The sequence below is a fragment of the Pteropus medius genome, unplaced genomic scaffold, assembly GCF_902729225.1.
Source record: "Pteropus medius unplaced genomic scaffold, Ma_sr-lr_union100, whole genome shotgun sequence".
Classification (NCBI taxonomy): domain Eukaryota; kingdom Metazoa; phylum Chordata; class Mammalia; order Chiroptera; family Pteropodidae; genus Pteropus; species Pteropus medius.
In genome coordinates this window covers 2,614,865-2,629,057 of record NW_024348533.1, presented here as the reverse complement: position 1 = coordinate 2,629,057, position 14,193 = coordinate 2,614,865, and the positions used below count along the sequence as shown (strand labels likewise).

The 14,193-nt window shown below is 39.8% G+C and overlaps 1 protein-coding gene and 1 long non-coding RNA gene across 5 annotated transcripts in view; one reads left to right on the top strand and one right to left on the bottom strand.

The window, feature by feature from the left end:
• Positions 1 to 11,245, bottom strand: part of SMURF1 (SMAD specific E3 ubiquitin protein ligase 1) — a 94,363-nt gene extending 83,118 nt beyond the window's left edge. For 2 of the 4 annotated variants that reach the window (XM_039880010.1, XM_039880011.1), the window contains exon 1: positions 10,851 to 11,245. In XM_039880010.1, coding sequence (XP_039735944.1) covers positions 10,851 to 10,905 — 55 coding nt within the window. In that variant the 5' untranslated portion in view covers positions 10,906 to 11,245. Of the gene's footprint in view, positions 1 to 9,772; positions 9,831 to 10,850 lie in introns of those variants that run through there. The other 2 variants (XM_039880013.1, XM_039880012.1) reach the window with 2 other exon arrangements.
• Positions 11,246 to 11,275: 30 nt separating this feature from the next.
• On the top strand, positions 11,276 to 13,704 carry LOC120616537 (uncharacterized). The gene is made up of 2 exons (XR_005656617.1): positions 11,276 to 11,319; positions 11,428 to 13,704. It is a non-coding gene; the product is annotated as an uncharacterized LOC120616537 (long non-coding RNA).
• The last annotated feature ends 489 nt before the right edge of the window (positions 13,705 to 14,193 follow it).

Below are 14,193 nucleotides of genomic sequence, written 5' to 3'. Positions count from 1 at the left end.
GGAACTGGTGAAATCTGAATAAGCCCTGTGGATTGTACCAATGTTGATTGTCAATTTCCTGGGTTTGATATTATACCAAAGTTATGCGAATGTTAAAAACTGGGGAGGCTGAGTGAAGGGCACAAGGACTTCTCTGTACATTTCTTCTCAAATTCCTGTGAACCTATAATTACTTCAAAATTAAAAATTAAAAATATATTGCATATTTGAAAGTTGCTGAGAGTACATCTTAAGAGTTCTCATCACAAGAAAAAAAATTTTTGTAACTATGCAAGGGGAGTGATATTAACTAGCCTTATTGTGGGGATTGTTTCACAATGCATACAAATATTGAATCATTATGTTATACACCTGAAACTAATATGTTATATGTCAATCATACCTCAATTTTAAAATAAATAAAAAACTGAAAGCATATCTAAGTCATACTTAAATCCTAAGGTAATGCTCATAATATATGACCCACAAAATACAAGTCACTTTATTTGGGGCTTTAGGGAGAACACATGTGTTTATAATAGTAAAAGATTAAATAGATAAAATTCACATTGTGATTGTGTGAAAACTATGCATCTATTTCTTTCTGGACCAAATATAATTCTCTCTGTTCACATCGTTTTAATACAGAACTAGTTATTTGAAAAGAAAACAAGTCTGAACATACACAGGAGATCTCAGGAAGGAAATCTGGTATGGGGACAAAATATTATCTAAGTAATAAATGAAACTATTCACAGAAACGAATTTTCAAGGTTTTGAATAAAATTCTCTTTTTGCCTTTTTTTACATTATATCCAGACACAGACCTATATAAACATACTTGCTAGTGGCTAGAGGTGGGTACCAGCAATCTGAGTTTTAACAAGCCCTTGGGTTGACTCTGACACACACTAGGGTAGGTCATTCATTCTTGACAGACGGTACTGCCTATGAGGGTGATGAAAATTGTCTCTTGGGAGAGGAGGAAACCTTGGGTATTGCCATGCATATACCAAAGCAATATCCTAAAAAAATAATAAAAAATAAGATGTTTAAGGTTGCCATTAAAAGTAAGGATTTGAGAAAAGTCTAAGTAGAAGCAAAACCATAAAATGACATCATGCCATAAGCCAAAAAGGTGTTAAAATGAAAAAGAAAACACCAAGGTTGGCAAAGACATGGAGCAACTGGAACACTCATACACTGCTGGTGAGGATGTACTTTACTAAAGTTGAACATATCTGCTTACTCTATGACCTGGCACTTCCCTTCCGAAACATACACCCAACGGAAATGTATACATATCCTCACCAAAGGACACACATGTGAATGTCCGTAGAGGTATTCTTAACAGCCCAAACTAGAAACTATCCAATAGCCCAGCATCTGGTAAAGGGATAAATTATGGTATGTTCACATAACAGAATACTATTCCATGAAGAGGATGAATAACATACAGCCACACACAACAATATGGTTGAACCTCACAAATACAATGTCAAACAAAAGAAGCCCATCACAAAAGAATGCATACCGTATGATTCCATTAACATGAAATTCTAAACTGGCTGTTAGAAGTCAGGGACAGTGATTATCTTTGGGGGTGGGGTAGTCCAGGTACTAGTAATATTTTATTTTTTGATCTAGATCAGAGTTTTTCCAGCACTATTGACATTCTGGACTGGAAAATCCTTTGTTGTGGCCATCAGTTCTGTGCATGTTCAGCAGCAGCCCTGGCCTCTACCCACTAGATGCCACTAGTACTCACAGAGCTATAATGACCAAAAACATCTTCAGACATTGCCAAATGTTCCTTGGGGGACAAAACTGCCCCCCGAGAACCACTGATCTTAGTTTACACAGGTATGTTCAGTTTATAAAATTATCAATGAACTGTACGCTGCCCTTTCCTTTGTGTGTAGGGTATTTCAATATATAGAAGGAAACCATTTAGGAGATTACTATTGCAGGCATCCAGGTGAGAGGTGACAATGCCTTGGCCTACGGTGGTAATAGTGGAGAAGGAGAGAATACAAAGGCTCAGGATATGGTATCTAAGGTCAGAGTCGACTACTTCTTGAGGATGAGAGAGAAGGGAAAAGAAAATCAAGGAGGACACCGAGGTTTTTGGTCCAAGAAATTGACTGGCTGATGATTTCACTTACTAAGATAGGGCAGACTAGGGTCAGAGCATCTTGGGGAATAATGACAAGGGTGATAAAATCATGAGTTATCCAGAGGCAATCGATGTGCTGTTCCTGGACAAGAGAATGTACCATGTGTTCTGGAATGTAAAGACTACTATATAGTTCCCACTCCCAATTACTTCAAATAGTAGGCTTCAATTCGGTTTCCTGATCTCTCTCCACCATTGTACACAATTAATCTTGTCATTGGCCATCCCTAAATCACCAGACCATGAGAAGCTCCATGTTACCCTGACAAAGACAACTGGCCATCCTCACCACTGCTCCTGGAGCTGAAGCTACAAGTAGTGAATGTAGCAGAGTGAAGATGCTGCACTAGCAAGAAGGGTGATGCTAGCAAGTCACTGTTCATCTCTACTGCAGAATTAGCCAAAACGAGGACTTTAAAGATTAATCTTTTAACACGTCTGAAATAGAGAAATAACTAATATTGTAGCAGGCTGGTTTGGGTTGCAAGCAATATTTAAATTAAAAAAGGCAAGAAGCATTTGTCCAAGCTAGAGATGATCACAGCTGAAAATAGAATGCAGGCAATGAATATGAAGAGAAGACACAGTCCAGATAAACTGTGATGGCAGAAATCAGAAGACTTGAAGATAAATTCGATATAAACAATGGCAATAATCTTGATTTTTGGTTTGAGCAACTAGTTAGATTCAATGAAGTGGAGAAGACTGAAGAAAAGGTTTCTGGGGAGGGAGTGTCAAGAAGACTGGGGCATGTTAAGTTTTGGGTGTCTACTAGGCACGTTTGAGGAAGAACAGGAATGTCATGTTGCCAATCTCGCATAATTATGGAGGGGAAAAAAGGCTACCTTACCCCCAAAAAGCTTGTCTAATTTTGTGAGTGTGAATTATCCTCACTAAAGCCTAAAAGTTAAATTGATGTCCCATGAGTAAATGTGAGCCTTCTCCTGCTCATGACTATTGATTTTTGTAAAGCATGTGAATTTATTATAGTTGGATTAAGCATGCTTCTGAGTATTTTTAATCTGCACATGAAATGGTTATCCATTCAGGACAAGAGGAACTATCCTTCTCTCCTGTAAAATGTGTTCTAAATAATAAAATTGCATGCTAGCATGCTTTTTTTTTTTTAAAACCTAGAAATAAAAACATATGCAAAAAACCACCCCTTTTTGAGCTCGGCTTGATATCTTGGCTCATGTGAGGAAACGTACAGGAGAACTCTTTGGAAACTATAAAACAATGTAAAAAATAAGGTGTTAATAATACTGACATGTATAAACAGGCATCACACAATTCTCAAATCTATAATTTGTAGGTAATACATGGAGAAATACAATCCGGTAAAATTTAGGATTTTATCCCAAAGATCTAAAAGAGGAAAAAAGGCAATAAATTACCTGCAGTTACAACATTTTCTACTTTTATAGAAAAAGCAGGAGACAACCTCAAATGACATTCCAAATAAATGATATAAACCAGCACTATTATTCAGAGTCAAGACACCCATCTTTCAAAGGACTCACCGTAGAAAGCAGGTCTAAGCAGGACCAGATTTCTGGATCTGGAATCATTTGGGTTTACTTTAATATCATGCTGGAACAATTTTTTTTTTTTTTTTTTTGAGAATATGTTCAGTATCAGAACATATTCTCAGGGAAAATAGGTTTGTTCAGACCTATAGAGTATGCAAAGTATTTCACTCTCTAGAACACAGGAATCCTCCTTGTGAGGAAATATCCATAAACACTGATATGTACTCTTAAATGCTATTTTATTTCTTTGAAAAACATTCGGCACAATTATTTTGAGTTTTCAGAACACCTACTTTTGAAAACAATTGCTACTGGCAATTAATGTACTAGTTGCTCTAAGAAACTCTTAAGAGCTGTAGATCCTTTTTTGTTTTTAACATTTTTAATTGTTGAAAAGAAATCTGTGTTCAAGAAGGGAAAATGTAGGAGGAGATTAAACAGTAGAAAAGGAATACAATGAAAAAAGTCTCTCATCTGGACCTTCTAGCTCCAATTCTCCTCCCCAGAGGAAATCACAAACAATATTTCAACAGTATCCTTGCAGTGATGGTCTATACAAATACACCTGTAAATTCCCTTTTATTATTCAAGTAGTCTATAAAATATCTACTTTTCTAAATCAAGCTCTTTTCTTCCACTCAATAATATATCTTGGAGAATGTTCCATATCAGAATGTAAAGCATTATCTTATTCTTTTAAACAACTACACATCCCGGGGGATATACCATAATTTAACTAGTTCTCTACTGATTATATTCAGTCTTTTAAAATATCGAACAATGCTGCCATAATTTTGCACACAAGACTTTACATAAATGTGTGAATATATCTGTAAGAAAAATTCCTGGGGGCAGAATTGTTAAAGAGTACATTTATTATCTGATAGTACCAAACTGCCCTCCTTACTCTATTGTATTAATTTACATTCTCGAGAGTTTCTGCTCTTGTACACCTGTCATCATATTTTTAAACTCTCTGGTCTCTGCCAATCTACTAGATGGAAAACTGTTTAACCTTTAGTTTTGATATTTTGTTTTGAAATCCATTTTCATTCTTTTCGGTGAATTGTCCATATTGTTTGCCAAATAGGTCACTGGCCTTTTTCTAACTTATTTTGAAAGCTCTTTCTATATAAAGGAAGCAAATTGTTTTTTTTTTTCAAATAGGCAAATTGTTTTTCCTAGTTTGCCTTTCATATCGATTTTCACCCATTTTATTCAACCATGGAGAAATTTTCTTACTAAAGTTTTTTATTGTTTATAATTACTTTTCAGCTGGTTCTTTTGGATTTAAGATATAAGATCGTATCACCTGCAAATAACAGCAACTTTGCTTCCTGCTTCCTTATGACTTTCTTTAGTTATTAACAACTGTGACAATGTACATACCTGTACTGTTCCTGATTTTAAGGGAATGCTTCCAAGGTTTCATAATTAAAGATGATGCTGGCTTTAGCTTATGACACCTTTTCCCTAAGGAACTTTCTGAATGCATGGAGAACTTAACAATTTGTTCTTGAGTATTTTTTTTCCATGTTTATCAATAGGTTCTATAGCTTTTCTTCAACGTTAAAGTACCTCATTAGCTTTACCATTTACATAATGGTTTAAAAAGAAGTAACAGGAATCTAGGCTCTATTTACATTGTGCTACTCTATAAATAATTCATAACTACTCAAACTATTTAATCTACACCAAGTCCTTGTGCGATATAAAAAAAGGCAGATAGCTTGCATTACAGATAGAAAAACTGAGTCATGAAAATATTAAAATTCCACCCACCCCATTTCTTCATTGTGGCACTTTTGTGAGTTAGAAGTAGGATTCAGACCTTCTGATTCCTAAATCCAGTGTTTAAGCCACAAGAAAGCACGGTGGCCGTTAGAGAATTTAGGGATGCCCAACAGACGATAAAGCAGGCTGCCATCTACAACCCGTTCTCTTCCAGGTCCTGAAAGCAACCTCCAAGTTTGACTCAGGAGCTTCAAACATCTGAAATGCATCACCCAGCAGCCAGCATAATAGGTTCACGCTCAGTGATACATGATGTTGCCGACATTCCTCACCCAATTAGAATTCCTTTCAGCTGCAATGGAGGTGAACACAGCTGGAATTACAGAGTGGGGTGCATCACCAGCCGCACTGATTGTACATTATTTAAGCCTTGTTTTCAAACAATAAAAGGATTTTTCCCCTTTAATCCAGAAATATGGAAATAACATTCCACTTAGTTTAAATGGAGTAAATTGCATCTATAGACACAACAGTAATTCCAATATTTTAAAAGAAGATTTGCCTGATCCACATGGCTGGAGGCTTTTGTCTTTCCATCACAGCTCTGCAGCTTGTCTTTGACTAGAGTGGCTGTAGGGGCTGGTCAGCTAGAGTCAGTGTTGTGGACTAGAAGCCAGTTGAAGTTTGGGCTTTTCTCTCAATAAAATTCACCTACAACAACCAGTAACTTAAGTTGTTTGGTGACCCCAAAACACACATATTTTTATTCTCTATTTGTTAAAAATAATTTAACTCTGAAATAGTTTTGAAATTATGAAAATTTGATCCAAATAAGAATCCTAAAAGTTAGGGTTTCTCAACTAGAAAATAGTAAATTATTTCATCCATTTCAGAAGATCTTTTGAACTTCCCTTTCAGTCTTAGCACTCACTAAAATGCTTAATTCAGCTACTTTAACTTTTAAACAGTGCCCACAAATGTGTTACACAATAACCAAGCTAGTTAACTGGATCATTGAGCTGATGTTGAAATATTATGGGTCTTTTTTTATTATTCATGAAGAAATACTTCTTCATAAATGACTCAGCCCCCAGAATCATCCTGGTTCACTCAGTGTTCCACATTAGAACTTGACAATGTGACCAAATAGAGAAAATGAAAATTTGTACAAGGAAAAACTCCAAGTCCAGATACGACTCTCATGGTTGCAAAAATAGGAGTTTTGAACTCTGACAAAGACTTGAAGGCAAAAATTCTAGTTTGATAAATCACAACTACTATAAAAATAGAAATAAAGTACATGAAACATTTCATTTCTTAAGTCCGTTAGGTGGGTCAAAGAAGTATAAAGAAAATGGATTTTTAAAAAAGGTTTTAAGACAACACAAATGTGATCAAATCACAAATAAAATCAATAATAAAATCTGTATTTGGCAGCGTGACTTTTTTTTAGCATGTGACTCCTTTTAAAGTATAATTGCAATTTAAGTTTTGCAATACTATTTGATTTAACCCATCCCACACCCTAAGATAATTCCGCTGAAAGAAGTGCCTTGACTGTACCTCATAAACGTGAAGCCAGCCCTGAGGAAAATATGCAAACTCAGGTGTAGCACATGGTTAAACGGCTAGAAATTCCACCTTATCTGAGTTATAGTTGTTAAAAGTTTTGCCTACCTTACATAAGGGAAGCTTTTTGCTGGTACAATGTGACAAAGGCAATGCTCTTGACAACTTTATCTTTCTTAAGAAAAACTTAACTATTTTGAATCAATTAGGTCACCTGTTATTAATCAATTAAAGTTATTAACAACTATTTACTACAACTGTTTCTAAGTTTCACCCTCTGGATGCCAAAACACAAGTCAGCCTTCTATCACATGTGACACAACTTTAAAAATAGTCTCCATTCCCCCATGCTACCACGAAGTCTCCCTGCTCTTCCAACTAGAAATTAGAATTTTTCTTGCAATACAGTCATGCTCCGAAAGATATAAAAACACAAGGAGCACTGGGAGTATTTTAAGGCATAAAAGCACAAAAAAGTTTAGGCATTTGGTATTTCAACTAACCGGTTAATATTAGAATAAAATTTAATTTATTTGAAGAGCACTGTGGAACCCTTAGATCTCAAAATTCCATCTTTTTACCCAAAATGGCCTAAATAACGTATCTGGGATTCATTTGTGTACCACATAAGAACAAAGTTTTTACAAATCCTGTTTAAATTTAAAATAAAAATGTTTTCCAAGTGTTTGATGTGCCAACAAACTCTAAAATGCCCACGAGATAATGCTCTTTAACAAAGATCACTTAAATTGAACATGTTATGCCCCCAAAACCTACTGAAATCTTTAAAAACCATTATCCTGCTAAAAAACCACAGACATTAATTAAAATTATAGTCTTTCAAAGACTCAAACATTCTTCTACTGCTTAAGCCAGGTTTCCAAAGCAGTTCGACATACTACTCAGTTTTTGAAATCAAAAGGGGTTCCACAGGAAGAAAAAGAAAGCATAAATGTAGTCAATACACAAACGTAATGCTTGGCATAAATCAAACATGAGTCCTGTGTTTTAATATGAATTTCTGAGTATCAGGATTGAGACCTAACAGAAAGCGTAAGCACCCAATGGCAGTTTGGAATAAGCCAAATTGATAGATCTCATGAAGAGAATCAAAGAATGTTATAGAATTTAAATCTCATTTTACATATGAGGAAACTGAGAGCCAGAAAGGTTAAATAATTTGTTCCATATTATGCAGTTCATGGCAGATCTGACCAAAATCCAGTCTCTTAATTCTAAAGACGACATTCTACTCACCACCAAGTATAACTGTGGATCCCAAAGTCCTAAACACTCTTTTATAACTCCAGTGTCTTCATATTTTCATCAAATTACACTCTGTGTGCTACTCACTAGAATAGCTCTCATTTCTAAAAGTCATTTTTTCAAATATTACCCAAGGAAATAAACTCTGAAATCTGTAACAAAAGTATACAACTTTTGAAAAATGTCTATTTAACTTGCCAGAAGTGAAGGTATTTCAAACTTCCCCTGACAACCTAAAGATGAGGCCAAAACCTAGCCTATCTTCAACAAAATATCTAGCTCCAACGTTTCCATGTAAATTAACTTTCAACAACTAGCATCACGTGTGTCTGCAATCATCCCTAAACTCTCAAACCTGTTGCAAGATCCTCTGGTAACATTAACAACATCAACTAGGGGAAAGGGAAAAGGTGTTTCAAAAGAACACATCACCTGATCCATGGCTATCGAATAATATTAAAATTCTTTACAGCATTTATCTATGCCATTCCTGAATATGAACATAATTTGGGAGGACAAACCAAGCTCTCCTTTTCATGAGGAAAAGGCCCACACCCAGAGCTGCCTACTAGGATTGATTAATATACACACTTGACACAAACATTGTAATTAAAACTTATTCCTTTTAAAACATTAATCGCATTTCTACTCAGAAAATCAGTTACTTTTGCTTTTAACAAGAAAACTGAAACCAATCTGATGTCAATTATAGATTACTTTGTAAATGAAAACCAAATTAAGGTTGTCAGTAATTAAAGTTTTACAAGCATTACAAAGTAGAAAATGTGGCTTTTATGTAACCATAAAAATAACAATGTATGTACTGCTTCTACAGAGTGAGAAGTGTTTCCTACCAGTCTTGGAATAAAGGATCATGTTTCTCCAGAAGCAAAGATCCCTGGGATATGCCTGTTACTTTACAAAACCAGGGTCTAGGTTTGGATCCCAATCATTAGCTGATCTGGTCATATTATCTGGTCATAACTTTATCTGACATCTATTTTATACCTAAAACTAATTACAACCCTCTTCTTGAAACAAAAAAATGGATCATGCAACAACTATGAACTTTCAAAGGAAATCTGAGTTTGAAAACAATCACCCATTGCTGTTTTCACGGATTTTGCCAATGATTTAGGGCAAAATACTCATTATCTCTTTGAAAAGGATTGACTTTGGAGTCCTCATCAGACTAGCCACTGAACAGACAAATTCAGGGGAAAACCCCTTACAGGGATTAGCCTGAACTTTTTATTTCCTTTTCAGAGCTGGAAATACTCGAGTTTGGAAAGTCCCCCAGCAGAACTGTATTTGCGAAACTACAATCCGGCCTCAGCTATGAATTTAAAGTGGGAGCCGAGCAGAAGCCCCATAGTGCTGGAAAGAGAGAGAAAGGGCGAACTGGTAAAAGGCTTCTAGGGCTCGCGAGCGAGGGGGCACCTCCAGCAAACACCGTTGGCATCTACACACAGCCAAACCACCACGTCGCAGGCCCACAGTAGAGCTTCGCGCTCACCCTTGAAGGTGGCACTATAGAGCCACCTAGAAGACACAGGCATTTCATTGAAGACTAAATGAGTGAATCAAGGAGTCTGCGGTAGTACAGCTACCAAAGCCTCCAACGCGTGCGTGTGTTTGTTTGAGGGGGCGGCGGCGGGAATCAACGCCTAATCCGGGCTCAAGGATGCGTGAGTGGGAGGGGACGATGGTAAAGTGCGATGCAGAAAAGCGAAGAATGGAAGAAGAAGTACAGTCAAGAGTAGATAGTGAACCGGAGAGAGAAAGGAAGTGGACTAGACTGAAGTGGTCTGGCCCAGAGGGGAAGTGAGAACAGGCCCGGGAGAAGATACAAGATAGGATTGAGGAATTCGAGGCTGAAGGAAGGAAAAGAGGGTGACCACCAAGACAGAAACAAGAGAGCGGGAGAAGCTGGGAGATAAGGGGAGGAGGGCAGGCCTAGGTAAAATGAGAGAGGCGAATTTAGGAGGAAAATGAGAGAGGCAAGCTTCACGAGAGAAAGAGGCAGAGACAGAAGGGAGGAAAACTCAAAACAAAAAGGAAGAAAAAACTCGGGAAGGAAACCTCAATCGGGAAAGTGTCATCTGATAGAAACCAAAAGGGAGAAAAGCACACAGGGACAAGGTCAAGTCAGGGACAAAAGCAAATAGAGGAGAGGATGGGAAGAAAAGGAGGAAGCCAGAGACCAGAGGAGAAGGCATAAAAAGAACAGATAGGGAGAAGGAAAAAGCAAGAAAATGAAGGGGGCAGGAGTCAGGAAGGAGAAAAGCAAGGGAGACAAAGTGGGGAAGAAGAGATCAAGGGAAGCTCAGAAGGAACAGATGGGGGGAATGAGTGAAAAGCAGGGAGCAGAGACAGGAGAGCTCAAAGAGGAGCAGGAACTGGAGAAGGGCATGAACAAAGAGCCTGGAGAGGAGTGTGGGATCCTGGGACCAACAACCAGCAGTGTGAGAGGCATATCCCTAATAGAGAACACCTCTAGAAAATCCCTAGGCCTGCTCTCAAAGAATGTCCTGCAGTCCTAATGGTCGACGCTGGGGGGGGGGAGGCAGTGTGGGGCCTCCCAGCAGCCGTACCTGTCAGACGGATCTTGATGCTGGAGCCGTTCCTGCGCGTCCCGGGGTTCGACATCTCCCGCCAACGATCGGGCAGCCGTGGATCCAGCGCCGCCGCCCCCCGGCCCGGCCCGGCCCGGCCCCGCCGCCGCCTCAAGGTTACGGCTCCGGGCTGGGCGCCGGGGTCCGAGCCGGGACACAAACTCCGCGGCCCAGGCGTCCGGGCGGCGGGCGGATGGTCGAGCCAGGGGATCGGCGCTCGACTCGGCACCCCCGACCCTCGCTCGCTCCCAGCCCAGCCCAGTCCAGAGCCTCCGCCGCCTCCGCCGCCTCCGCCGCCTCCGCCGCCTCTGCCGCCTCCACCACCACCTCAGAGCCGGACGCCCGCCGCCCTCGACGCTTCCGCCGCCGCCTCCCGGAGCCGCGCGCGCGCCCGCCGCCGTGCCGGCCCGGCCCCGCGCGCGCCCGGGCCGTGCGCCCCCGCGCCTGCGTACGTGCGCGTTCCCGCGGGGCGGGGCGCGCTGAGCGGCTACGTCGCCCGCCCAGCTGCGGGCGCGCGGTGTCTCGAGCTTGTGACCCGGCTTCCCGCTTCTTCCAGGCCGAAGGCCACCTCTGTGGGATCCTGGAGGAAAGGGGAACCCCGCGCCCGGAGGCCAGCGGAACGGGCCGCAGGTGTGCGGAGACGAGGTCCCTGGTAGCCAGTGCCAGGGGTGCCCAGAGGCGGGCGGGAAGGTCTCCCTTGATCCTCGCCACGCTCTCTGAGGGAACCTATTTGCGGATGCGGACGTTGAGGTTTCGGAGAACCGAGCTTATTTTCCAAGTCTGACTCAAGGCTCTGGGCTTCTGATAGTTATTGAAGAGAGAGTTACATGAACTTGTGGCCTGTTACTACACAAGCACCTTGCACAAATAGGCAATATCTTTTTTTTTTTTTTTTAAGTAAAGAGCTTTTAGATCATGCAATTTCAGGGGAGTGATTCCTCAGAGACAAAGTCCTTTAGGTGTGTTTGCTCAACCAGTGCTCTCTATTGACCCGTAACAAAGTTGCCAGAATCACAGGAAGTGCCACATATGGACAAGGTGAGCAAGATTCAAGAGAAGGATAAAGTAGAGACAGATGTAGGCGATTGTTATTATCCAAGTCCGCATACAATTTAACCAAATAAAAAAGCTTTACAGCGTATATTTCCCTGCCTTCTGCTCACACTTCCTTTCCTCCCAGCATTGAGGATTAGAACTAAAAGCTCCAGCAAACCAACTCCTCTCTGTTAATGTGTTATAGAGAGGAAATAACATGCTCATGGAAAAAGCTGGGTTTATCAAACTTGTTTTTGATCAACTAATTCTTTGAACGCATTGATTTGGTTTGTATCCCAAGGAAACCAGGCTCTGAGCCATTGTTACCACCCCGTGCAGCCATGAGCCTTTTCTGAAGTCACAGTCCAGAATAGAGCCCTCTCCCTAGATATCTTTGACATGCCTTCCTGCCTCAGCCTGAGCCTGGTGAAAGCAGAGTCTCTCCTGGGCTGGATTCAAGGCTTCTTTGAGCTTCAATCTATCAAATAAAAGGACAGGCCTACATCATTTCTCCAGCCCCTTGCAGATCAGACATTCAATAACTCTAGTAAACTATCCAAGAATATAAGCTATACTTAAGCAACAGCGTGGTATATCTAGAATCCACCTGTTTCTTTGATAGTGAGTCGGGGTTGGAAAAATTCCTTCCAGAGTCTCTATCGCCCCCAAGTAATCCCCATTTCTCTTTCAGTCTAGTCAGTATTTCTCCCTCCTCTTTCCTTCCATATTGAATAAGTCTCTTCTCTCTAAACTAGACTAAATCTCTATGGCCCCTGTTCTGATCCCCAATTATTTTCTTCACCTAAAAGCATTTTATTTATTAACCTGTTTTCTTACCTGCCTAGATGTCTGCACCTTCTTTGCTCGATTGTTTCCTCAACACCTGAGTCAGGAGGTCACTTCTGGGATTTACTGAAAGGCATTATGTTTACTCATTAACAAGTAATTGCTGTTGTCATTCAGCTAGAAACATCTAACGGTGTCTTTCAACATAGCCTGCACAAGTAGAACCTTCCTAAATGGAAGCTAATATTTTATTCATCGACAAACAAGGGCCACCTACTATGTGGCTAGAGGAAAGGAATACAAATAAGTCGCAGCTATAGCATTTTGGAGGCTCAGTTGACTGGATGAAATGGACATGAACAACTGACAATGATACAGCATGGAGATGTCTACAGAGGGCTAGAACATCGATTATAAGAATTCTGCATGGGATCAGAGAAATGGGAGTGATCTTAGAAGAGTCATAGAAGACAGGATCTAGAACTCAAAGGCAGTACTGGTTCAAGTTTCTTGGGCAAAGAAGTGGGGAAGGGCATTGGAGACAGAAAAATGGTTTGTGCAAAGGCATGAAAATGAATGTATTTCAGTATAAATAGTCACCAGTAGCTGCTGTATCTTCTAGCTTTACACCTGACTCCATTAAAAATTGATAAAGATGATAAAAGATATTTGCCCACTTAAAAATCATCAGGCACAATTTTGTGCTAAGGCTGTGGGCCAGCCCTTATATTGAACTTAAGGTGTACCATGATCATGTATCAGATTTTTCAAAAAACTATCTTCTAAAGATATCTGGAACAAATAGTTGGGAAATGTCAAACAATTCTGCTGAGACAGAGATGAAATTCGGTGAATCTCTTCAAATATCCTCTTTGCAATGACTTTACAAAGAGCAGTTTTGACCCTGCTTTCTCTGTAGGATTTGGCAGCTGATTTTACTTCCCCCAGATGTATCACCTCCCTGATTCAGTGTTACTGGGCATTTGAAACATTTTCCAGTAAAAAAAAAAAACAAAAAAAACTCTTTGGATCTGACTGCTGTAATTCTTACTCTGTTTGGAGTCTCAAACCTCTTTTGAGAATATGATGGAAACAATGAACCCTTTTTTGAGAATATGATGGAAACAATGAACCCTTTCCCAAGAAAAACTCACGTGTGCAAATACACACCAAGTTTTGTTATCTGATTTCAGTGGGTACACAATCTGAAACTTGTGACTCTTGTAAAGTCTCATAGCCCCTAGATTAAGAACTCCTAATCCAAAGGAAATGATCAGGCAAATGTCCCGTATGTATTTGTCTAGAAGCAAGCACAGTTACAGTCCCTTTTGAAGGCAATGGGTATGCTGAAAAGAGGGCAGCAATGACCCACACATATCCACATGCTACCCTGGCTCCAGCTGGTACCAGTGCAGGTTAATTGAATTCTCCAAGACTTACTTTGTTCACCTGTAAAATGGAAATAATAATGCCTCTCATCCAAAGTTAAAAATAAATCATG